This window comes from Ascaphus truei, chromosome 17 (assembly GCF_040206685.1).
Source record: "Ascaphus truei isolate aAscTru1 chromosome 17, aAscTru1.hap1, whole genome shotgun sequence".
Lineage (NCBI taxonomy): Eukaryota > Metazoa > Chordata > Amphibia > Anura > Ascaphidae > Ascaphus > Ascaphus truei.
The window spans coordinates 27,184,170-27,210,604 of record NC_134499.1 but is presented as its reverse complement, the minus strand read 5'-3'; the positions used below and the strand labels follow the sequence as shown (position 1 = coordinate 27,210,604).

Here is a 26,435-nt window from a genome sequence, read left to right as displayed (position 1 = left end):
CAATACTTTGTTGACAGCGGTGAATTACTGCCCGGTTATACAGCCAGCCACCTTTGCTGCCCGGTGACACATTGCTGGCCACTGTTGCAGGGAAGGAAATTATATTTCTCTGTAACAGCAAAGTTCCCCAAACTTGCATTGCTTGGAGTAGTCTGTGTAGATCCCGTCCCCTGCATGACTGACCAGTGTTTTGGAAAAATCCAGTATAATTATGTTGACGTCATTGTCCCCCCTCTGGTACGAGCCCCCAGGACAGGTTCCCCCTTCTGGGAGAAAGCCATCTGACAGGTCTATTGTCATTTTCACTCTGGTTTCCAAGAGAAGCAGGAGGTCACGTGATGCAAACAGTGCAGCAATGAGCGGAAAAGAATAGAGGACGATACAAAAGGAGAGAGGCAGAAAAAGAGCGAGAGGGAGAGCGAGAGACGCACGCAGAAGAGAGAGAGAAAGTGAGGAACTGCAAACAATGCGCGTGGATTTGTTTCTGCTCAGTGGATGTAAACTTTCGATCCTTGTTAATGACCGGACAGTCTGAGCAGCAAGTCCTGGGGAGAATTGCACAGGACAAGAGGTGAGCTCATTTCCGGGGGTCGTTTGGAGAGCTGAGTTTTTCGCACGGTTAGTAAATGCATCTAATCTGGTTAAAGCAACAAACAGGCAGAGCTTGTTGGCCCCTGAAAAGCCTGGCCGTCTATTTGTCCCCGTTCTGCCAAGTTGGGGTGTTCTCTTTATAATAATAATCATTTTATTTCATATAGAGCTTTTCTCCCAATGGGACTCAGAGCGCGTCACAGTTACAGTATAGCGCGCGGTGCGCAGCGAATGTTACAGACACACAGTGTGTAACACCTGCCCAAGGTCACAAGGAGCTGACACCGGGAATTGAACCAGGTTCCCCTGCTTCATTGTTATCAGTCAGTGTCTTTACTCAAGGGGGTTCTGCTCCAGTCCCCACCCCCAACAGGTCAGGTTATCCCAACTTCAGCACATGTGGCTCAATCAGTCCTTGCTTCAGCACAGGTGACTCAATCTGATTGAGCCACCTGTGCTGAAGCAGGGATATCCTGAAAACCTGACCTGTTGGTGGCCCTTGAGGACCGGAGTTGGCCACTCCTGTTCTAGGGTGACCATACATCCTGATTTTTCCTTAAACGACCCAGTGTCCCGTCAATTTTCTCCAAAAGGATCAAATGTCGCATTTGTTTTAACTTTTCCCTGTTTGGACTCACTTAAAGCCGTAAAAAAATAGACACTACCTGTTTATTTTAGATAAGATCATTTAATGAAAAGATTTACTAATTGAAACCAAACCATCATTGCGCTACATTCGAGTTTGTGTTACGTTAGGAAACTGGAATAAATCAAGAATACAGCATACCTAGGGGCGCTATTAGACAACTATCATTTTTTAAGTGATGTACTGTAATTTGTTTCATAAATCATTTTTTTAATGTGTCCCAGTGTTTTTACTTTTAAAACCTAGTGCATGTCTGTGTCTATATCACAACATAAATGGGACTAGAATGATAGATGGAATTGGGTACCAGTGTAAGGTTACGTTGAGGTTTTCACCATAAAATGCTCTCCCCTCTAGAACCTATAACTTTAGCACTCACTGACCCGCCAGTAAAGTTTCTATATAAACACAAGCTAAATACATGTTCTAGGTATGGTAGGGGATTTTTGTGGGTTTGGTTTCTCCCTCTCCCCCACATTGCTGGTTTGTATCAGTCGCCGGAGGTGACCTGCAGCTAATGGATATTTTTATTGCAGGTTCCTTTTTTGAGCGGGTCCCTGAGAGCCTACAGAATGAGCCTAAGTAAGTCAGAGGAATTCCAAGGGGAAATGATTTGAGGATACATGTCCAGTAGTACCTCTACTTTTTAACTGGACAGTGTCCAAATATAGGACAGTCCGATCAATACTGGACACCTGGCAACCCTAAAATTTCCAGAACCTTACAGCCTATGTAAGTTAATGGGCCTCTGTCTTGTGAAGAAGCATCGCTTAGTAAAATTGGCCCTATACCCTCTAAAAATTATAGATAAACTTATCATATAATGCTTTTCTCCCAAAAGTGCGTCATAATTACTGTATAGCGCATGGTAAGCAGCTCTGTGCAAAGGTTTTTACAGACACAGGCCCTGCCCCGTGGAGCGTACAATCTATGTTTTTGGTGCCTGAGGCACAGGGAGATAAAGTGACCTGCCCAAGGTCACAAGGAGCCGACACCGGGAATTGAACCAGGCTCCCCCGCTTCTCACGCAGAGCCAATGTTCACAGTCAGTGTCGTCACTCACTGAGCCGCTCCTTCAGTAAATTATTAAACCACACACACTGAAGCAATTTTTTCCCTAAAATTAGAGTCCATCTGTATTCTAGAAATGGGTGTAGGTAAGTCTCATACTTATAAAATCACTACTTGTTGCTATTGCCTGTTTTTAATGTTGTCTACAGCAGTTCTTTCCTTTTTAACGCCCTTGTACTTTAGTAATACAGTATGTGCTGGAACCGCGTGTCCCTCAGGTTGATATGGTAACTGGACACATCCTACCTGCAATGCCTTTGCAGTGACATTGTTGTTACTGCATTAAATCAATACATCTTGGTCTAGTCCACTATGGCAGGGGTGCTCACCTCCAGTCTTCAAGCCTCCCTTAGCAGGTCAGGTTTTCAGGATATCCCTGCTTCAGCACAGGGGGCTCAATCAGTCCCTGCTTCTGCACAAGTGGCTCAATCAGTCCCTGCTCAGCAAAGGTGGCTCAATCAGTCCCTGCTTCAGCACAGGTGGCTCAGTGAAAGACTGAGCCCCTGATTGAGCCACATGTGCTGAAGCTGGGATATCCTGAACACCTTACCTGCTAGAGGAGTGGCTTGACAACTGGAATTTCGCATCCCTGCTCTATGGGACATGCTATAACAGCAGATGACCCCTTTTCAGCCCAAAATTCCCCATTGACTTGGCTTAGTTTGCTCCTGTAAGAACCTAAACCTCTTCATCCAGCAGTTTCTGTTCTTCCAAAATTAGAGAGAGCATTTTCTGTTGGGCTTTCCTGCAGGGTCACCCTGTAACATTTATAGAGTTTCCCATTTGGCAACAATCTGCTTTTATTTTTCCAGATGCCGCCCCATCACAAATTATAGAAAGGAGGTTCCTAACCCTGTGACCATTTTCTTATTTTAGGAGGGGTGTCATTACCCAGCACCCCGATTATCACCTTGGGAAATTTTAGTACTCCGAAAAGAAAATTCCTGGCAACTCCTCTGTGCCTCCCAGCGGTATCACACACTACCAACATGGTAAGGACAAGATGGTGGCTGAGAGGCGTAAGATGGCGTCCGGCCAGTGGAGTTCATTCTCTTCCTGGCCCTCATTCACTATGCGCTGAAGCGGATTCCTCGTCCTGGAGAAAAGTTCAACTCCCTTCCAAGGAAGGAGACGAAAATCTTCTCCGTTGCCAGGAAGCAGCTTCACAGGATATTGAATGAAGTCCAGCGTCGGCATTAATAACCGCACTCTATGTTGACAATAATAAGGCTGATATCTATTAGAAATGGGTAGCAATATTGACAGGTTATATAAAGGGTTAAACCGTGAGCGATTATGAATATGTATTGGTCTTACCCATATTAACGCCTTCGCTGCCAGAGAGAGTTAAAGGGAAGCTTCGGTTGTGGTTTCGAAAGCTGCCATTCCAGTTTAAAGTCGTAGATTATCAGGGTATATGGTGGAGTCGGGGGGCCCTGACATCCCTGCGTCCTGCTGTCACCTTATAGCTCGTGCTTCGCAGTGTTCCACCGGGCGTCAGGTCAGGAGCTGGGCCTAGCTTTGATTTCCTACAGTGCATTTTAACACCAAGTTCTTCTCAGGAGTCTAGAAAAACCTGCCTGGCTGCTCTGATTGCCACGAGAATGTGTCAGGTGGTAACCCCAACTACGACCTTCTCAATAAGGAGAAGGTCGCAGGTTCAATACCCTGCAAAGCCTTCTCAGCCCTTCTTGTGTCTACATGAAACGGAAGAGTGGTGGCTGTAATGATGATGTACCTTGTACGTTAAACCCATTAGAAAATCCACAATATATATATTTTTAGCAATACATACGTAAATGTGACCTCATTGGGAAGGGAGGGGGGGGGGTTATTCACCTTCCCCCCAACCCCCCCCCCCCCCCCAAAAGTCTCCCAGGTACAAAACAATAGGAATGTTTTTCTTTAATAAATCTGGTGCCGTTTCGATAAAGAACCCTAAATTATCTGCTTTACTACTGGCTTCCCACTATATAATTCAGAGGCAGAAAGCAAGAATGAAACAACTGTCCTTGAACAGGTTTGCTGGCTTCCCTCCCCCCCTTCATTTTCAGTCCTGTTTTACCATGATGTAAAGTTTCTCAACCCTGGTGCACAGCAAGATAGAAACAATGCTGCTTAGATTTCGTGGGTGCCTGACTTGTATTTCTATCAAGTGTGCCCCTCGTCTGAATCCCCTGCACCCTCCTGGCGTGAAAAGGAGGACCGTGAGTTTAGAAACAGTGGCAGTGCACCAGCAGAACCATCAGAGGGTCATTGCTATGCAGCAGAAGGAATACAGCAGGTGAGTCTGGAACCCCTGCACCCCCAGAATAACAACACCTACAATAATACCATCTACGCAATTATTATTTTTGTTAAATCAGACAATTGGGAGGGTAGTAGTTGGGGGCTGTAAGTTTTTTTGCACCAAAGTATATAGGGCAATAACTGCACTGACACAAAAGCAAAATGCACTCCAAGGTGGTGTGCCAGCTATTCTAAATGTTTAAACCTCACCCCCTTTTTTTTATTAAATGGATGGGAAGCCGCAAATCCCCAGAGCTGAAACGGGCTATTTTCAGTTTTGTGGACCTCCTGGTCCCAGAAATATTTACCCCGGAAGGTACCGCAGATACATCCCTTCTAAATCGACACAGAATTTCGGTTTCAATCTCCCTAATCACATGGGCCAATAGGAAGCCGCGAAGTTACATGTTGCGGCTTCCTATTGGCCAGAGTGAGGCTGCGGCCATGGTGAATGAGAGCACGCTGGCAATCGAGCTCGGCGCTCATTCTGCTTGGGGGATTTGTGTTCTGCTAATTGCACGCGTGGGGGGGGGGGGGCATGTCAGGGGGCGTGGCCATGATGTCACGGAGCTGGTTCGTCCTCATTGGGCGAACCGCTCCCGTTATGCGTCAGCGAGAGTCAAATCAAATTGATTTGTCTCGCGAAGCAGCTGAGCGCCGTGCGCTCACGGGCACACTCACGCTGGGCAAACAATGTAGCAATGTGTTTGATCGCGCTGAGCGCACGCACCCGCTCAGCATCACCCTGGACGAGGCCTAATGCAGAGGGGGGAGCATTTAAAGATCAGGAAGTACCGTCTCTGCATTTAACGGTAAGAATCATGGAAACCAGGATGTCCCTGGAGATTAAATGAATGTGATTCAGCCAGTGGCAGATCTCACATTAGGGCGGAAAATGTTCTGGTTTTTATTGTCCATATGCAGACGCCCCGCTCTCTTCCCCACGATTGCCAGGGGAGTCTGTAAAGGTCGCTTACCTTCCCCTTCGTGCCGCTCTCCTCCTTCTGTAGCATTGCGGCGTTCAGTTACGCTGCGACGTCACATGGCGTCTCAGTCATGGAAACTCCGTGTCACGTGACGTTGCACTTGCTTAAAGAAGCATATGAATAGCACTGTGGATATTCTGAACACATGATATAAAGCTTGGCCCTCTGCAGACGCACTCACCAGAACTCCCTCCTACTGTCTCTGTACGTTCTCCCTACCTACCAATTAGACTGTAAGCTCCTCGGGGCAGGGACTCCTTTTCCTTAATGTTACTTTTATGTCTAAAGCACTTATTCCCATGATCTGTTATTTATATTATCTGTTATTTATTCGATTACCACGTGTATTACTACTGTGAAGCGCTATGTACATTAATGGCGCTATATAAATAAAGACATATAATACAATACAATTTGATGCTGCAGGAGGGCGGCCTGAGAAGCAAAAAACTAAGTTCCTATAAGCGGCAACATTTTAAATCAGCCACAGGATTCAGCTGGAGGTGGCAATTGCTCCTTTAAGACAAGCACAGTATATTGAGACCATGTATCACTGCACACAAACCTGATTCACTTGCGCCATTGTCTGCTCCACGCTGCGTCAGATGTAACAAGACAACTGCAGCATATTTGCCAAACAGTGTTTCCAGATGTAGCCGGACTTAAGGTCTCCAGAGGCGCGGCCGCAAAGGGAAAGTCTGTGCTGGGGAGACGTTGCTGCGGTCACTCTTCAGGGGAGGGGTGGTCCATGCTCCCGGATAGGAGCCCTCGGCAGCTTAGTTTTCCGGTGCCGTGACCATGAGTGACAGCGGCACTGAAGACACTTGTGTTAGTCACATCAATACGTCACAGAGGCAAACACTGTAACACATCTCATGTTAATCTGCATCGTATAACTCCGCCCGTTGGACACTCCCCAAATAATTGAGAGATGGTGCACACGGCGAGAATTGGAGCAAAGACTTTGATCCATTGAAACTAAGGCGCAAATTCTAGATCTGCGGAAGAGGCCGGTCCGTTGGGTCGCTCTGGAGTATATAGAATTGCTGTATGTATATCTTTATTTATATAGCGCCCACAGCTGTATTTAGTGCTTTACAAGAGAGACAATACAGAAAAGGAAATCCCTGCCCCGGAGGTGAGCTTAGAATCAAAGTGGTTTGTTGGGAGACTAAGGCTTTGGTCCCGCTGCGGCCGGCGGCGCACGCGGCCGCTGACCACCAGCTGCTTGCCTCTGTTCTTGAGGTCCCCGCTGGCTCCTTCCGGTGTGGCTGACTGCGTGCTGTGACGCGTCAGACAGCCGGAGCTACAGGGAGCTTGTGATTTCGGCGAGTGCCGCGTCACGTGGCATGCAAGGGAACCAATCACGGATTGAATCCCAGCAGCCAATCCGATTTCCACCCCCCCTGCTCCGATCCCCCCCTTCCATTCACCCCCCTGCTCCGATTTCCCCCCTCTGCTCCGATCCCCCTTCCGATTCACCCCCTCGTGTGTATTTGTGCGTGTGTGAGTGCCTGTGTGTGTGTGAGGGTGCCGAGGGGCTGAGGGGCGGCTGCAGTGCTGCGCTGTGGGGCGGTCCCGCCCCCTCACGTCATGGCTGCACCCCCCCACCCATTTTGGCCACGCCCCCCCACGCCGGAAAAAAATTCACTGCAGACCACAGATCGCGTTGCAGTGAATTGCACGCGCCGCCGGCAAGCAAGGCGGCCATGCGGGCGCGTGCAGCGGGGCCTTAGAGAGACAGCAGGTGAGGGGCTAAGTGCAGATGGTAGGAGTGACTGAGGGTGTAGGCATGAGTCTAGACTTTAAGCTATTGAAATGCATCATTTAAGAGGTGAAGTTTAAGGTTTGACTTAAAGTTGGGGAGAGTGTGTTTGGTGTACGAGGGTGAGTGAGTTCCACAGGTATGAGGCAGTGAAGGAAAGAGGCTGAAGGCGAGAGACAGCAGCAGAGGTGAGAGGGGATCGTCAGGGGTAGCGGGCAGGAGAGGAGCAGGGACGTGTGCATGACACATGGAGAATTCAGGGGTCAGGGTGGGAGGGCCGAGAAAAGCGCAAGTGATTCAGTTGACCAGGATCACATTATCAGTATAAAACCACTGTTTTTTTCTTCTCGGCGTTCCCTTATTTCTTGCAGATACCACCAGGGCTGGAGGAGACCGTTTTATGGAACAGTGATGGAGAAAGAGGAATATAGGTAATAACCAAAAATACACAAACACGTGGGCCATTTATTAACCCTTTCAGTGCCCCGAGACATACTCTGCACATCTTCTGGTGCTCAAAGGGTTAATGTCGTTTGGATGCAATAATGCCACATTGGGTATATCAAACAAGAAAGTTCTATTGGTTTTGATGGTAATGAGTTGGGGTTTTTTTTTTAGTGGTAAATGAGGTGCACGTTTTTCCCCCACTTCTTGCAGTGGGGAAACTTCAATAAACACCCCCCCCACCCCCGAAAACATTTAGAAGAGAATATACTACCTGAGTTTAAAACAAAACCATTAAACAGGTCTTATATTGAGGGTTATTGATTAAACTGCAATAGTACCAATCGCAACACTATGAATCAGAAACTACCAATGAAGTTGTTAGTGCCCAAACTGCTTTGTAATGTTTGCCTCTAGTTAAAAAAAAAATATATATATATATATATATATATCATATTTTATCTCAGCAACACCCAGTAACTGGAAGCAATGGGGAGGTGTGTATGTATACATACACACAAACACACACACACACTTTAAAAAACAAAGGAAGGATTCCCCACTTTCCATCCTAAAAGGAAAGAAATCCGACAGCTGCTTAAAAACCAGATGAGCGAGAAGTGGGCGCTGCAGAATGAGGTGCTGACCAGTGGAAGCAAAGAGCTAGAGGCCTTAAAGGCGGCTGACCGGGCAGCAGTGCTCCAAGACTCCGAGCAGGAGAGGACACACACCTTGTTCCTGAGAAGATACCGGGATGAGAACAAGCGGGTGAGACACAAAAGGGAACCCTTGTGACGTGTTGTCAGGTGCATAGGCGCTTTTGCAGAAAGTGTGATAACGGACTAGAATTAATGTCATGTTGCCCCATCAATGTTTTTGGCACCTTTGTAATGTTGAGGAAACGGAACAAGGTTGGTCCTTCCCATGGCCCCTGTGCGATGCTCCCCTAAATCATGCACGTTTCAGATTATGGACCTTAAACTGGTGCTTAATGCACAGAAAGCACCTTTGAGGTCAATGGGTCTTAATACTGTAGCACAGCAGGGCTGCCAACAGGGGGGGACAGCCGGTGCTGGGGTCCCAGGCCCCGTGAGTCACGGAGCCCGTCCCCCTCCACTGCCTTGCCTGCTTAAAAAAAATGGTGGCGACCCCTCTCCTGTGCGCATGCGCAGAGCCGAGGTCCCGGCGCGCATGCGCAGGGAAAGCAGGGTGTCCAGCCTGTGCCTGTGGACCTGCTCCCCCCCCGCTGCCAAATGTGGGAAAGCCAGTTCCCCCACGTGCCAGCCTCCAGCCGTGGAATTCGCAGTCTCAGCCCCAGCCGCCCACCTCCCGTGCCCCCCCCCCTCCCCCCAGCCGCCCACCTCCCGTGCCCCCCCAGCCACCCACCCATCCAGGCAGTCAGTCACCTGTCTTTTGTTGAAAATATAAAAATAAACAGATTGCATTGTAATGTTTTTTTCTGTATTACAATAAGAAGAAAAGTTAAGTAAAAGTTAAGTAAAATTTTTTTTGTGGTAGGTGCGCTATGGGTTTGAGGTGCGGGGGGGGGGGGGTTCCCTGCTCCTTCTAGATAAAGCCATGTTATTAAAAAGGGTTTAATGAATTACTAACTGCAATAGAATCCTTCTCCAATACCCATTGGTCATTTAAATGCTACAAGGCATCATGTCCAGTATCCAGCACTCACTCTAGTGCTTCCGCCATTCGGTCTAGAACCATATTTAGCCTTTGCTTGACGAGCACAGCACTGATTTAATATACTTTTACAATTCCATTAAAAAATCCAAAACTCATGAACTCAGAACTGTATTGCCATTTCAGACCATTAAAAATATATATTCATTTTGAATTATTGAAGATATGAAGGATTTTGGTTGACTTTGGACTGTTCATAATATAAATATAATATTGTTCTGTCCTTCCAGTTAATGGAGACCAAGTGGCAGGAGAATCGTTTGATCCGATCACTGGAGACCCTGAAGGAGAGAGAGCTGCTGCAGTACAACCCCATTAATTGGAGCGGGACGTTGAAATGAGTTGGTTCAGAAGCATTAAGGAACGGGGGGGGGGGGGGGGCTGTAGACCTGTAAAACCCTCCCCCGCGATACAGTTATTTAGGAAACATTTGTGCAAGGCGATGACTTGCAGAGACTTTCCTCCACTGCACGGCCGTCTCTTATGTTCCATATTCAGACGTGCAGTAAAAGTAATATGCTAGGTTTAGACTAATCAGTTAACATTGCCACTTTGTAACAATTTATCTGAATGCAGCATGGCCTTTGAAAGGTGCTTTGCGATCCAGTGCTATCCACCCCGATTCATAGTTAAATGTTGACACCACAACCCGGTTGGTCTGCTACAACTTTATACCAATACATGTATTTTGGGAGGGAGGGACCACAGAGGAAACCAAAATGCTAAAGGAAATAAAACATGCTCTTTCTCCTCCCCCCTCCCACCCCACGAGGGGAGTTATTAAATTAAACAATTAACCAGGTCTCATCTTGATTAAATAAAAGAGTTACAAATGTATGAATTTCTAAGTAGACAGTTCCCAGAATTAGATGTAAATGCAGGAGTACTTGGTAAGGGTACACACACGATTTTGTGGGGGCTGGAAATGGATAGATGCATTTTATAATACTTTATATAAAAGATGATTTATCTGAGTTTAGGATTGCACTGCCTTTTTCCCTACAAAATACCACCAACATAAATAATGTATATATAAAGTGGAGTGGGGCTTGCGCCTCTATTTATTCTCACTAACCACCATGGCCCTTGAAGTAGATTTTTGCCTACTGTGATTGTTTAAATAGTAAGGATTATAGACCACTCAAAAAAAAAAGGTGAGAGTTCTTCATATTAGGTGAGTGACTTATGGAGCAGGAGATCAAGACACAGGAGTAACTCTATGTTTGTACATGAGCCTCCACATCCAATGGGACCACATTAAAAGGCATTACCTGCCTGCGGAAGAATCAACATTTTTCTTTGACCTAAATGTCTGTTACATGAACAGAAAAAATCGCCACACAATAATAACACAAGTTTAAAATGTTTGTGAATAATGTTTATTCTCCTGAGAATATAAAGAGACAAAAACAGCGCAGTCTAAATTACGTATATTCATAATAAAGAAAAAAATAAAATAAAAAAGGGATCGTTTCGCAGCATGCACCAAAGAATCACTTCTATTTAGCCAAAATCCCTTCCTCCAATTGTATTTAGATCAACTCCAGTGCTGCATTTGTAACCCATATACATTTAGGTATAAAAATGGGAGGGCATGAATTCTAACTTGTAGGTGAAACCCCCCCTTCATAGTAACCATAACCATTTGAACTCTCTGGAAACAAAACAAAAACACAACCCGTCCACTCCTTACATATCTTGAACAATTTAATATTAGTAGTTGTAACGAGAAAAAAAAAAAAAAAAATCTGCACAATTTCAAGTCTTATGAAGCATGGAAAATACTTCTACGTCCAGCCTTAAACTCCGAGGAAATATCACTAAACTAATATACAGCTTGGTAGGCATCTTAAGTACAGTTCCGATACATGTGATCAACTCTTAGCTTGTGTAACAATACATGGAGTTGGGTTATAAGATCCTGAACCTACACAAAAAATAAAAAGAAGAATTCGAGAAAAATCATAAAACACCACCCCCCCCAAATAATAAAATTCTAACATGCTTAAATAAAAAAACATCTAAAAGAAGTATAGAGTACCATGTCCAGCAAGAACATAACAAGTAGCACAAAATAAATATACAATATAGGCGTTGAGCGTGCTATATAATGCCATATAAGGAATGCATGGCAATCAGAGCAAAGCATTAAACTTTTTGCACACCCTTTTGCCATCTTCCACAAGCCCTACAGCACACCTTCCGTTAAAGTAACAAATAAATTAAAGGGCTAAATAAATACTTTCCATTTTAAAAATCGGCATTATTTAGGCACTGAAATTTGCAATTTGTGTTAGAAGTGATGAAAACAAAATTGTTCACCATTTTCATTTAACCTTTTTAGAAAATTGCATTACAAGTACCAAAGTCCCCATGTCGCCTGCACCGTGGGCATGTAGCTTGCAAATGTTTTTGGCGAGCCGTGTAGTTTGGGTTGTTTTGCAAGGGGAGGCGGGTGAGAAATGGCAAACGTCACCACGCTCGCAGGACTAGTGCAAAAAGTTTGCACGTCTCTATTAGGCACCAGTAACGCCTTAAAATCAACAGCACACAGGACAAGATTGGTACGATGTGCTGCTCAACCCAGAGCTTTGGATTAGTCAGTCAGTCCCTACTCTTGACATTATTCTTCATATAATTCTAAGTTGCGGTTTTCCCCTTTTAAATTTCCACAGCAAGAGAGCTGAAAAATGACCATTATGAGGATTTCCCCAATATGTGCCTTTGACATTCCAAAAAAACTAAAAAAACACATAAAACCCAGAGACCTGGCTGTTAACCCTCTCTCTGACAGAGGGACCCAAAAGTATATTGCAGAGCCCTTTTGCAGGGAAGGGGGTTACAAATGTATTTACTTGATCAGAGGGGTAAGAGAGAGTCAACAAAAAAGGAAACGGACATGTAGTACGGTCTTAAAAAAGACAAGTCGGATTTTCTCCATCCCCGTCACATCCTCATGCAATTGGGTTCATAAATATTGGTTACAGCCAGTCTTCTGGTGGTGAATAGGGCAACAAGGTGTTAAACGTTTGCAGCTACCATAGTGCATAACATACAGATGAGCAGCGTTATCATCCCCTCTTCTCATCCTTTGTTAACCAAGGTCTGTGATGCTTCGGACAGTGACAATATATCAATACGGTCCTTTTTACAGCCGCTTTTCTCCTAGAATCGCTTCATGTTTTCAGAGCTCCGCTTTGAAAAAACCCAGAATTTCCTTAATCGACGTTCTCCTTCCTTGTAGTCTGGTTACAGCTGTGCACATCTGTGGGATTGCAGCTTCCTCCCACAAGGTAGGGACAGAAGGGACCTCTGAAGCAGTGGACTATAAAAAAAAAAAAAAAGGGTCTCTTCCCACTTCCCCTGTAGTTAATGTCATTCAAAGCAATAAAACCAACTCGCAGAATAGAACAAACCATACCAGCTCACTAACAGTTTGGAAAAATGTATGTGCTGCCATGACTGGACAGGAGAATATTGGCAAGATCTGTTTCTTCCATGTCCACAGATGGGGGTGATATTGCTACTGTGTGGGCTTCCCCACAAAACATTTAGAATACGAGTCGCCAGCTGGGAAAGCCCTCGCTAACCTCCCCTCCAATTTCCCACCAACAAAGCCTCACCAAGTCTGGATGAAAGACTGGGCCCTGCGGAGAGATTAGATCTCTAAAATCGGAAGTTGATACGATGGTCCCACTACCAGACTGACCAGGTCAGTGAACCATGCCCCAACGAGACCATAACATGATGACTGCTACAATAACTTTATTTATATAGGGGCTTTTCTCCCAATGGGACTTAAAAAAGCGTTTCACACATTTAAAGCCAACAGTTAAAATAATTTAAAAAAGGAAAAATATTGAATGCATCCTTTCTGAATCATTGGAAGTGAGGGAGTAGTTACCGACATTGGCTTAGCTGGTCTTCTCTTTTTCTGAAGCAAAATATGGGGACTTTGGGTGTGGTTGTCAGAGGCTGGGGAGGTCTTTGAGGCAGTCCCCATATCCAAAAACTAGTTGCAGAAATGCATCTCGGTTCAGAGAACATTTGTCTGCAGCAACAGACCTGCGATTTAGAAAATCCATTGTGACATGCACGATGCCTTGAATGTGAATGCCCGAGACTTTCTTAACATTGGTGCACGCCTGTTGATATGCCACAGCAGTAGTGCGGTGGCTGGATCTTGAATGGTCGACTTCTGATTAAGTTCTAAAAATTAGTGACCGTCAGGAAGATTGTTCTCATTTCAAGAACATTATCTTATAGTTGAGCCTCTTCTGGCCTCCAGCACCACTGTAACGTGCGCCCCAAGCAAGATGGCTGGCATCGGTAGTAACGACCTGACAATCTCTTGCAATAGGACAACCTATCTTGAGATTTCGTCGGTTTTCCCACCAGAAGAGTTAAAGCCTTGTTGAGATTGAGAGGGATTCATGCGTCTAGAAAACAGCTCTGCTTGTTCTAAGCTGGTAGCAGATGGAGGCATAGGAGACCTCTGCAAGTCCTTTCCAGGTTCATGCAACTTCTCACGAGTTACAAGATATGGATCCTACCCTCCTGTATTCCATGATTAATGAGTTGCATCTTGCTGCAAGAAGAAAGATTCTCTCTTGGATGATGTCCAATGTTAGACCTAGGAATTGAATGTTCTGTTAGCTTACTTAACCCCCAAATTGATCAACCATGCAAAGCTATGGAAGGTCAGGATGACACTCATGATATCTTCTCTTCATTGAGAATGCTTTTATCACCCTGACGACCTGTGAATTGGAGATCACCTCCCAGGGGATCTAAACAGTCTGGATTTCATGGCTGAACTCGTCATTCTAGACCAAAACATGGAGAACTGTTGAACGGGATTGCACACAACCTATATTTGCGATTGATGCCGAATCTGCGAGCCCCGATTTCAACAGAGCTTTTCTTGCAAAGAACAGGGCAAAAGCCTTTGCAGTTAACCTGATTGAGCAGCAGAGAACACTAAAGAGCAACATTTGGGGACTTGGAAATCCTCTGTGCATCTGGTCTCCCATTGTGCCAGCCAAAAGGTCTCTCTATTTGTGTTGGGCAAGCTCAGTACCCTAGAGATACAGGTGAAAGTCACTGCCCGCCTACACTACTCCCAAGGTCATAAAATTATTCTTCAATTATACATTTTCTTAGCCATTGGATCTTGGAAAGCAGATGTGGGATTGCCTTGGTATCGTCAATCTCCATAATCTTTGATTGCTTTGAACAGCTCATCACTCTTCTGGAAGGTTAAAATCTCCGCTTTCATTTCGCCTTTTGATGCGGAGGAAATATTAGTCCAAGTCGAATTCTGAGGACATGGCCCAGCAACAGACAGACACAGATTGCTGCCGCAGCCAATGCCCAGCGAACAGTCACTACACTACTCAGGTCACAAGGGGAAGAGAGATTCCACACTTCCATCTTCAACAAGCGATCACTACAAGTGGCACTTTGATCTATCTAAAGGGGGTGCCAACTGAAGCCCAGCGAACTACCTCTATGCATAGTGCTCAGGGCTCTACTAAAAAGGTGGAGAATAACAATGTCGCAGACTCCTCAAAAGAAACAAAATCCTGAAATGAAAGAAATCCAGCCACGAAACACACTGACCACAGGGGGAGTGGAAGAGATCTGGAGCGGTGGCTATACAGAGTTCAAATGTCTTCTGTCGTACCTGGTGAGAGGAGCAGTCATCCCACAAGTGTGCCCTGCCATGGGACACAGGCGAGTCCAATTCTTATTTTACCCAAGTCACTTTTCAGTTAGCATTCCAGTGGCATCTGCAATTGTGCTGGCATGGGCACCGTGTAAAAACTGGTATAAGAGTAACCGATAATACGTGGAGTGCAGGATCCTCCCCCAAACTTAGCCAGGCGTGAGGACCACTTAATTAAATTTTGTGCAAGGCAGCTCTCTGCTGCAAAAAAAAAGGGCCTGAACACTAGCTCCTTTCCTGCCTAACTAAACCAGAGAGCCGTTTCTTGCGGTGACAGCACGGATATTGAAATGATGCCCACATTTTCCCTTCATTACACCTCGGTCAGGAACATCCAGGCGGAAGAGAAGCTATCTCCCTTTCATGAAGCTGTTTAGGACCCTGTCGGTTCTCTCAGAGAACCAGTAACCGGCCATCGCAGCCACGGCCCCAATGAAGATGGCGGTGAAGACCATGTCCCCTTTTGCGGCCAGCGTGGCCAAAGCGCATATCACCACTCCGAAGAACATCTGCTGTAGAACCACAACCTCGTCGTCTGTGATGTCATCAAACAAGCCTTTCTCAGCATCATCTGCGCAGAAGAAGGAAGGCATCGATAATTACAACACTATACACGGTGCACACATTGGGAGACCTCCTGGTCTCGGAATTTAAAGAGTCATTAAGTAAATTAAAGGGGGCGGAAGGGTGTGCAAGTCCGACTCACAATCTCGCTCCTCTGTGCACACACCATCCGTCCTGGAGTAACCATTCTTGCACACACAGCTGTAGCTCCCCTCCGTGTTCGCACACTCCTCGTGTTCTCCTGGGCACTTGGGCTCTTCACTAGCGCACTCATCAACGTCTAACGAGGAAGACAAAAAAGGGGAAATCATTATACAAGGGAGCAAGCCATTGTGAACAAACGACCAATATAATTGCTTCCATAAACATTTCAAACAGCCACGAAGAAATAATTTTTAAAAAAAAGTCCACCTTTTTCCTGGCACAGAGGGGATAATTATTATTTCAGTGGCCTCTTCAGATTGTTGCCTGCATCAACGAACTAGCAGCATATTAAATAAAATACAAGTAACATGGAATACTTTGGTGCGTATCATTTTTCTAGTCAACATTAATATATAAACTTGTGGGAGAAAGATTAAGAATTCCCCCAAATATATAATAACTACATACTTTAAGGCATGCTACCGAGGTGTGACCACACACACACACACACAGTGTTTCACCTGCTATCATTTATAAATTATCTTTAATATATGTGGTCAGATATTCGTAAATACAAATAACCCTTTCGTGTTTTTAGGTCACAATAAAAGGGTTTTCAGCAAGAGCTTTGGGTTTATTATATTTGTCCCAAATGTCAGGTCCTATAGTAACTGGACATGGTCTTCTTTATATGGGAGAACTCACCCAGACATTTGACTCCATCCCTGTAGAATCCTTTGTTACACTTCTTACACCTGGCCGGACCTGCTCCCATGCAACCAACACAGGACTTATCGCAATCTGAGAATCAAAGACACACTGTGGTTCTTATACAAACATCCGCCACAGGTGCAGAACGGCAAATCAAAGCACAAGAACACTGTATGATAAACGATGCGAGATAGAATGGATACAATTATATAAAGATCGCTAGATTTTATGATTGATGCTGACCTCGGCATTCGTAGGACCCATCTGTATTCAGGCAGAACTGGTTTGATTTACAGCGATCCATTTCGGTGCCGCACTCATCAACATCTGTATGACGAAAGCAAGAGCGATTCCATTTTAAAAACCATTGGTCATTTTTGGACGCAGGCTCCAATACCCCTGTGGTGTCATATCTAAAACCGGGACTGGGTAATATTCACTAAACTCCAATACTGTAATGGGGATCAAAGTTCAAAGTTCAACCTGCCACACAATAGCAGTTAGAGCACTGCTACCATGCAGTCCCAGAACATCTAAACACTGTTTATTTTATTCCACCTTAATGTCCGACCTACACACAGGCTTCTAGGACCATCCCGTTTCCTTTAAGAATACTGAGCACCAGAGTCACAAAACAGGATGATGGTTTTAGCGTATTGTTGCCGTTCACCGAGAACAGCACACCTTAAAAATCGCTAGCGCTGCTTCGTGAACGAGGCACAAAATAACCCCACGTGCAGAACGTGGACAGGACTGTGCTTCTGGACAACCTCAGAAAAGCTTCCATCTGCTCTCTTTGGACATATTGTCCTGATCTCAGAAAGGCTTCTCCTTCAGCTCCTCCGCTGCCTTAGCAAAACCTTTTCTATCCCCCAGACATTGCTCGCTGCAAGACCAGCCGAGCGCTCACTCACCGATGCACTTCCCATCGTGCAGTAACCAGCCCTTCCTACACAGCAGGCACCTGTCGTTCTCCGGCCCGGAGCACTTGCTACACGCTTTGTGACACTCTGAAATAAAAGGGGGGGGGGGAGGAGAAAAGAGAACTGAGCAGCAGAAAACACATGGCAGATTCAGCTTCTTCTTATTAGTCTTATTCCTCTGCCGGCTAAAGGTAGCCAGCTGCCTAAATACACACAGATCTTGCACCATTTCTCAGCGAACACTTGCCTGCTGCTGAGGCCATATAGCATTCGATATTGTATTGTATGTCTTTATTTATATAGCGCCATTAATGTACATAGCGCTTCACAGCAGTAATACACGGGGTAATCCAATAAATAACAGATAATATAAATAACAGATCATGGGAATAAGTGCTTTAGACATAAAAGTAACATTAAGAGGAGTCCCTGCCCCGAGGAGCTTACAGTCTAATTGGTAGGTAGGGAGAACGTACAGAGACAGGAATATACCCTTGTATTGCAACACATTGTATTACTCCACACTAATAGTGAAGAGTTCAATGAGTTGTATAAATTCACAAATCATTACCCACCAAATACCACAAGAACCCCCCCCCTCCCCGTCCCTACCCCAATCCCACGCATCATCTTCCCATTACATACCAGAACATACCACGTGGCTCTCATTTCGGGCCGCCTCGTAATATCCGACAGCACAATCCGTGCAGGTCGGGCCCCCGTAGCTGGTGTGACAGTCACAATTCCCAATGCCGGATCGGGTTCCGTCACCGTCGCATTTCCCGTTTCCCTCGCAGGGCTTTTCCGAACCCCCAGGGCAAGCTGCAAAAAAAAAAAAGGGCAAGAATCCTAGGATCACAAAAAGGTGCAGGTTGACTGAATTGTACTCACTAGAACTGTCAAACCTCACAGCCACGTGTTTAATGCATCCTGAAACCGTGGCACCTTCATTACACACTACTGAATTTGTAGATTGTAAGCTCTGCGTGGCAGGGATTCCCCGTTTTATTTTTCTTGTATTATACTGCACCTCCTTGTATGAGCTCTTTTGTAATACGAAAAAAAGACACACACATACACACACACACACACACACACACACACACACACTTTGGCCAATGTAGCAGCTTAGTGGTGAGAACACTACCTTTGAGGGGTGAGCCCAGCCAAGTCACTTATTTTTGGTGACTGAGGCACAGGGAGCTAGCTCTTCAGTGCAGGGACAATTCAATGTACATGCGCCGTATTAGGGGAGAAAATAATAATTATGTAACGTCCCATGACACGTTTTACCGGGACACACCACGCATCAGTTCAGTTACATCTGCACTGCTGTTTTGGAGAGATGGATATATCTGGACAGTATAAACAGACAGGAATACAACACAAAGAAATACTCACAAAGACAATCTGGGCCAAAGGTGCCGTTTGGGCAACATAGCATCAGTGTGTCCATACAGAGCCACTGGAAAAGGTCCGGGTGCAGGTTCTGTCTGAGATTGAAAGATGGCTGGTGAATTACATGGTGTCAGGATTGCTTCAAGGCGAGTTCCCTCGTACCGAACCGGGCATTGCGACGCGCCCTTAGCATTGGCCAAGGCCCCAACTCACCTCTTAAACCACCAGGTCTCCAGGTGCTCCTCATTCTGCTCCAGCATCTGGTTACAGTCAAAGTCCGATTTGCCACAAGCGCTTTCAATCACTTCCACCAGCCGGGTCTCACTGGCCAGACAAGGACATTAAAAAAACACATGAAACTGTTAAAGGGTTTTATTTGAACCCTCTTTAATGGAGAGAGAACGGTCACTCTACAAGGAGTGAAAGGCAAAAAAGGGATCAGCAAAGAGTAATAGGATTTAAAAAAGAGCAAAATAGTCATAGTTTCCAGCACACTTAAATAATACAGGGGCGTTATTTACCCCCCCAAACTAGCCAAATTAAGATACAGGTGGTGGGGGGGGGGGGGGAGAATAAAAAAAAAACAGATTACTTTATTTTAATACTACAAAGCCCTTACTTTTCTGGTGGTATATACTATACAATGGCTAGTTTCTCTTGTAATGCTATACAATGATATGCGGCTACTCCCTTGTCACAGCCAACTCCACATTGCTGCCAATCAAATCAACCTCAATGGCTCAGGACGTAAATAGTTCTGTACCTGATTTCATATTTTGCCAGTTTTTCTTCTTCCCAAGCGGTGTTTCCTCCGCCAAAGTTCAGTCCAGCCGTCTTCTCTATTCCCTAATGGGAACACAATGGGAACTATATTGAGACACACACACACAATGTAGATTATACAGCACTAGTCAATGTACATAGTACTTCATTATTCTTTATTATGTCATGTTTAATCTGTTATTAATTCTAGGTGCACAATCCTTAAAAAGGACTATTGTTGCAGGGGGAGCCAGCGATCTGTACGGCAAGTTTGTAGTTAGGGTTTTGAATCCAACATTTGAGCTGCACGCCTGCCGTATAAATCGGTGGCGGACATTTTTTTTTATTTTTAAAGACAGTCTACACTCGGGAGAGCCACGGATTTCAATCCAAAGGCGCGGGGGTCCTGGTTTAAATAACACCCAGAGTCTGTTTGACTTGGCACCTTGTAAGTGCAAGTTATTTATTGTATTTGCGTGGTGGCACAGTAAACAGTTTACACCGTTTGCCTTTTCTTTCATTTTCTTTCCACGGGAAAATGAGATTGGTAAATCTTTCTGTAAGGATCAGCGCGGTGTGAGTGCGCGGCCTCCAGATTACACCATATCACATTTAAAAAGAGGTTCCCTGAGGGATTTCACGCCTCTGCATTTCTTGCACCATTTAGAAATGCAAAACCTTCCCTGTGATTCACTTGAACATTCCCAGCAAAAGAGAGTTAATGTACGTCACAATCAAGGGATTAAAACAAAACATTTGGCAGTTCAGTAGAACGATATTATGTACCCCTTTAAAGTAAAAAGTAGGAGGAGTAACAGAGGACCCTCATATCCAAGCACCTCTCACCTCAAGGATGTTGCCAACCAGTGATCGGCAGGTTTGGCAGGGCCCCTGCTTGGCAGTGCTAGGATGAGACAACACCAGCAGGACCGACACCGTCCCAAAGAAAGACCGCAGCAGCAGCCTCAGTATCCTCCGCGCTTTGTCCATCGCTGACGAGTATCACCAAAGTAAACTGTCCAAAAGAAAAGAACTTAAACATGGCAGTACATCAAAGAGCTTATCTGAGGAGCCAGCAAAGCATCACAGGGGTGAAAGGGGCAGCATAAGCGGAGCTTAATGCAGAAAGATAGACCATACTAGATCAAGTAGGTACCGGAAGCAGAAATTCAGATAGTTAGGCCGAGTTCAGGGTGGCTGCTACGCGATGTACGTGCGCTTGCGTATATCCGTCGAAAGTTCAGGTTGTTCGGTGGGAGTGTTCAAACTATAAACTCCACCGGCGGCAAAGTGCAGCGTTGACGCTGCTACACTTTGCCGCGACAACACTAAATGGTATTTGGGGCGGCAGTCACGTCACGTGAGCGGGTTCAGCGAACCAGCTCCGTGACACGTTAGCCCCGCCCCTGGCATGCCGCAGCCCAACGCCTGCAGCCTGGGCACAGATCGACGGGCTGCAGGAGCACGCGGGGGGAGGCGCGCACGGACGCGTCTTTAGCAGCCACCCTGAACTTAGCCGTACACCTCTATAGCGCACAAGAGAAAATGTGGCACTCAAATCAAGTGAGTAGATTTCACTGTGTACCAGGTATGTATATCTTTATTTATATAGCACAATCCATGCACATAGCACTTCACAGCAGTAATACACGTGACATAAGAATATATAATACATAATGGGAACGAGTGCTTCAGACATAAAAGTAACATTAGGAAAAGGAGTCCCTGCCCCAAAGAGCTTACAATCTAAATGTTAAGTAGGGAGCACTTCCAGACACAGTAGAAGGGTGTTCTGGTAAGTGTTCATGCAAAGGGTCATGGTACATGTATATGAGATGTATAGTGCAAGCCAACAGAGCTACTCAAATGTGTTATTAAAAAGGAGGTATGTTTTAAAGGTCGCGAGAGAGAATGTAAGTTGGATATTGAAGGGAAGGGGATTCCAGGGTTGTGAGCAGGGACAGTAATTCCCCTTTACCTCCCAGGAGAGTGGGGTGATAGCAGTCGCAACACATTTTATAGATAACTTCAATTTCCTAGCAGCTTTTGCATCTCTGTTCGATCCGTCTGATCCCAGCTTCCAAAGGCCCCATACTATGGGCTTTCAGCATGCTCACAACATTGGGAGATTGACAGGGTGCTCCCGGTTACACCGACAGACACAGCCTGTGCTACCTTGTTTGGGGCACTACAGCAGGGCAGACATTGGAACCTGGATGTGACAAGCTACATAGAAGCAGTTTGCTCAGATAAAACACTTGTTTGTGTCTTTGACTTTTTTCCAGAACCACACCGAAATCAGCTACAGTAGCAACTCTGCTTTAAATATATCCTAATTTGAAAAGGCTGCGATTTTCTAAAAGCCTAGTCTCGAAACACAGCATGTAATATATGTAATATATGTAATATATATAATATATAATATATATAATATATAATATATATATAACATAATACTGAGTTAAGTTATGGTGAGTAAAAAAAGTGACAAAAACTCTCCACAGGAAAGCAAATATGCAAATATAGCTGTGTGCTCATCTGCATGTCTTAGGCAGGTCTGCAACCCCGCCTTTCCCCATCATCACCCAGCATACAGCACTTCCACTGCAGCAAGGGATTCTGGGAAATGACATGCAAAGATATATATATTATACACACAGTATATTTACTGTGTTTGCCGCTTTTCTTTGACAGCTCTAAATTTGAAAAGCTATTAAACTTTTTTTTTTATGTGTTACAGGTACTGTATAGTGGGATGCAATAAAAATGGTACGAGATCTGTCCCAGCTTTAATGCTTTTACTGTAATGCAATTCCCCCATACGATTGCACCATGAATAAAGCCTAACGTTTATTAAAAACAGATGGTGGTATCACCAAGGTGTAACAATCATCAGTACAGCTATGTAATGTAGCAAAACCATTTTCAAGTACAGCGTTTTGAGCTAAATGTCCTGCTCAATCCAAACATGGGCTGATGCTTTCAGATAGCGATATTGATTGTCAGCAGAGAGTGTTCTCCAGTCTCAAAGGGTTGTGTGAGTCAGAGGCAAATTGCTTTCTGCTGCTTAAGTATTTATTAGCAAGAGGGGGTAGCAGTCAGTCACTGCTGTGTTTGCTACAGTCAGCATAACCGCCGGGACTGACATGCTTCAGACCGGTCCATAACAGTGATCGCATGGACTTCACAACCCCAAATTGCTGTATATGCACAGTTCTTATAATAATTAAAAAAAAAAAAAAAAGGAAGAACAAGGGACACAGGTGCATGTTGTATTCTCTTTGTCATGTATTAAATCCCTCAGTGTCAGAGGGGACCACAATACATATATGTAAACACACACACACACACACATTTATATACACACACACACACACACACACACATCACTAACATTCAGGGACTACTTAACACCTCAAGTCATAAATCGCATACTACACACAGGTGAGGGATAAGCTCTGGTGAAAGATAACATTCCAAGAGACACTGTTTTTAAGTAAACCCTTGCCTGCTTTATTTAATGTAACGTCACCGGAAGAGGAGATCAGTGTATCTCGAAAGCTCGCACAAATAAAAGCATTTCGTTAGCCACAGAATGGTATCATCTATTCATTGATATAGATATAGATATGCACACATATATACACACACAGACTTAAACATTTATGTTTTGCCTCATTTTAAAATGAAATCCTTGAACATCCATATTGAGTGTGTGTGTGTGTGTGTGTGTGTGTAACTGCCAAGATACATCAGTGTCTGCATCAGTACTGAAACCGTTATAAAAAGGAGTATAACATGCATGCTCACTATACACAGGTATACTTTCTCCACCAGTCAAATTGAAAGTAATTTCTGCCAGCCTGCCTCTTTGGAGGTCCAACCTTGAGGGGCAGTGTTCCCAACCAGAACAAGCCTCCCTCCTCCCCTCCCCATATCAAAAACCCCATGGCCTTCTATAACCTCTCACCAACAACACCTGCAGCCAGACAATGACACGGTATTCCTGGCACAGACCCCACAGGTAATAAGTTGCTGCCAGCCCTTGATGTGTCTGTTACTGCAGAGCTGCCCCCTCCCTTCAACAGGATGACCCCATAACCAGCCTCTGCTTAATCACTCACCTCCAGTTCCTTGCTGCCCTGCAGGGGGGGGGGGGTGTCCTTCAGCTGGATGTGGGCTGCAGCATGAGTCATGCACACCTGGTACCTGGGTGCAGAGGGTTGTTAGCTGCAGGACAGTGCAGCTCCCAGCATGCAGACCTCTGTGCGGCTGCAGCACTGCAATCAGCTGGCTGCAGGACACGTCTCCTATTGGTGCTCCTCTCTCGGCCAATGACAGTCAGCCATGTGCAGTGACATCACCCACTCACCCCCAGCCAATCGGAGCAGGCTCAGCTGCAGTTAAAGAGACCCCGCACCTGTCAGCTTAACTCATTCAGTGATGTAGTGGGGGATGCAATGCATTGGGGGGAGGAGGGGGTACTAATGATATGTCAGCAATATGAAAAGGGCAGTAGGATAACCGGGTTTCCAGAATACACACATAAGCAGGGCTAGTCCCAAACCTCCTGCGGCCCTCTTCTCACCCCCCCATCCCTCTTCTCACCCCCCCCCCAATCCCTCTTCTCACTCCCCCCCCATCCCTCTTCTCAACCCCCATCCCTCTTCTCACCCCCCCATCCCTCTTCTCACCCCCCCATCCCACTTCTCACCCCCCCCCATCCCTCTTCTCACCCCCCATCCCTCTTCTCACCCCCCCCATCCCTCTTCTCACCCCCCATCCCTCTTCTCACTCCCCCCCATCCCTCTTCTCACTCCCCCCCATCCCTCTTCTCACTCCCACCCCCACCCCCTCTTCTTACTCCCACCCCACCCCCTCTTCTCACTCCCACCCCCTCTTCTCACTCCCACCCCCACTTCTCACTCCCACCCCCACCCATTCTTCTCACTCCCACCCCTACCCCCTCTTCTCACTCCCACCCCACCCCCTCTTCTAACCACCACCCCACCCCCTCTTCTCACCCCCACCCCACCCCCTCTTCTCACCCCCACCCCCTCTTCTCACTCCCATCCCCTCTTCTCACTCCCACCCCCACCGCCTCTTCTCACTCCCACCCCCACCCCCTCTTCTCACTCCCACCCCCTCTTCTCACTCCCATCCCCTCTTCTCACTCCCACCCCCACTTCTCACTCCCACCCCCACTTCTCACTCCCACCCCCACCCCCTCTTCTCACTCCCACCCCCTCTTCTCACCCCCACCCCTCTTCTCACTCCCACCCCCACCCCCTCTTCTCACTCCCACCCCCACCCCCTCTTCTCACTCCCACCCCCTCTTCTCACTCCCATCCCCTCTTCTCACTCCCACCCCCACTTCTCACTCCCACCCCCTCTTCTCACTCCCACCCCCTCTTCTCACTCCCACCCCCTCTTCTCACTCCCACCCCCTCTTCTCACTCCCACCCCCACCACCTCTTCTCACTCCCACCCCCACCCCCTCTTCTCACTCCCACCCCCTCTTCTCACTCCCACCCCCACTTCTCCCTCCCACCCCCACTTCTCACTCCCACCCCCACCCCCTCTTCTCACCCCCACCCCACTTCTCACTCCCTCCCCCTCTTCTCACTCCCAACCCCTCTTCTCACTCCCACCCCCACCCCCTCTTCTCACTCCCTCCCCCTCTTCTCACTCCCTCCCCCACCCCCTCTTCTCACTCCCCCCCCCCACCCCCTCTTCTCACCCCCCCCCCACCCCCTCTTCTCACCCCCCTCCCCCTCTTCTCACTCCCACCCCCTCTTCTCACTCCCTCCCCCTCTTCTCACTCCCACCCCCTCTTCTCACTCCCACCCCCTCTTCTCACCCCCACCCCCTCTTCTCACTCCCACCCCCTTTTCTCACCCCCACCCCCTCTTCTCACCCCCACTCCCAGGTAATTTCTTGATAGATTCGATTTTGATAACAGCAATGACAAAATAATGGCTATGGTTATTGTAGTATGTCACACACACTGTGCTTGTGTGTGTATCAATCATATCATTGATCATTTTACTGTATATGAAAGTTTTCTTGCTGATCATTTCCTTCCTAAATACAGCAGAGGGCGCTAGAGAACCATCGTGTAGACCAAGGACCTCTCCCTGCCCTGGCTTCTCTCACTAGAGAGTTACACTGCAGGCCAGTGATAGGTGCTGGGATATTCCAGGTGGAGAAACCTTGTCAGTGGGTGTGTTTAAAAATATATATTTGTTAATAAAAACAAAATTAATTAATGCAAGGGTTCTCCAGTCCTCAAGACCCTCCCCAATGAGTCAGGTTTTCAGGATATCCCGGCTTCAGCATACACAGGTGGCTAGATGGAGCCACCTGTGCTGAAGCAGGGATATCCTTAAAACCTGACCCGTTGGGATGAGGGGGTTGGATTTCCCTGAGCATGGCTGTTGCTAGGGGGCTGGGCAGCTTCCTCCATCCTGATTGCCTGCTGCTGGGTAATGCAGCCAATCAGGAGGTGGTGTAAGGAGCCAGGGGGTGGGGCCAAGAAGAGGAGGAAACGGCATGGAGTGTTGAAAGGGGTGTGTGTCTCGAGCATGTCGCACCTTTAACAATTGCGTCCCGTATTTTTGGAGAAGCCACCTGGCAACCCTAGTGGTAGCACTTCTGACTGGCCGGCCTAGGTAGGGGAAGGGCAAATATTTGCCCCAACCCCCTCTAGTTACTACTA

At 46.4% G+C, this 26,435-nt stretch overlaps 2 protein-coding genes across 5 annotated transcripts; one reads left to right on the top strand and one right to left on the bottom strand.

Moving 5' to 3' along the window:
• The first annotated feature begins 236 nt into the window (after nucleotides 1-236).
• Nucleotides 237-11,468, top strand: LOC142468181 (uncharacterized). Of its 4 annotated transcripts, none has more exons than XM_075574408.1 (7): nucleotides 237-618; nucleotides 1,774-1,819; nucleotides 3,185-3,300; nucleotides 4,465-4,592; nucleotides 7,720-7,779; nucleotides 8,371-8,560; nucleotides 9,718-11,468. In XM_075574408.1, the coding sequence occupies exons 2-7, from the start codon at nucleotides 1,810-1,812 to the stop codon at nucleotides 9,826-9,828; spliced, it is 615 nt and encodes a 204-aa protein (XP_075430523.1). In that variant the 5' UTR covers nucleotides 237-618; nucleotides 1,774-1,809; the 3' UTR covers nucleotides 9,829-11,468. The 4 variants fall into 4 exon arrangements, with proteins under 4 accessions (XP_075430523.1, XP_075430522.1, XP_075430524.1 ...); XM_075574407.1 differs by having other exon boundaries at nucleotides 238-571; XM_075574409.1 differs by lacking the exons at nucleotides 237-618; nucleotides 1,774-1,819 and adding an exon at nucleotides 1,863-1,969 and having other exon boundaries at nucleotides 4,363-4,592.
• Nucleotides 10,844-24,026, bottom strand: CRELD1 (CRELD disulfide isomerase 1). The gene is made up of 11 exons (XM_075574406.1): nucleotides 23,842-24,026; nucleotides 20,564-20,732; nucleotides 19,719-19,801; nucleotides 19,169-19,279; nucleotides 18,959-19,050; nucleotides 18,203-18,379; nucleotides 17,549-17,644; nucleotides 16,878-16,961; nucleotides 16,629-16,724; nucleotides 15,922-16,059; nucleotides 10,844-15,786 (listed from the first exon to the last, which is right to left on the bottom strand). The coding sequence occupies exons 2-11, from the start codon at nucleotides 20,705-20,707 to the stop codon at nucleotides 15,566-15,568; spliced, it is 1,242 nt and encodes a 413-aa protein (XP_075430521.1). The 5' UTR covers nucleotides 20,708-20,732; nucleotides 23,842-24,026; the 3' UTR covers nucleotides 10,844-15,565.
• Nucleotides 24,027-26,435: the final 2,409 nt, after the last annotated feature.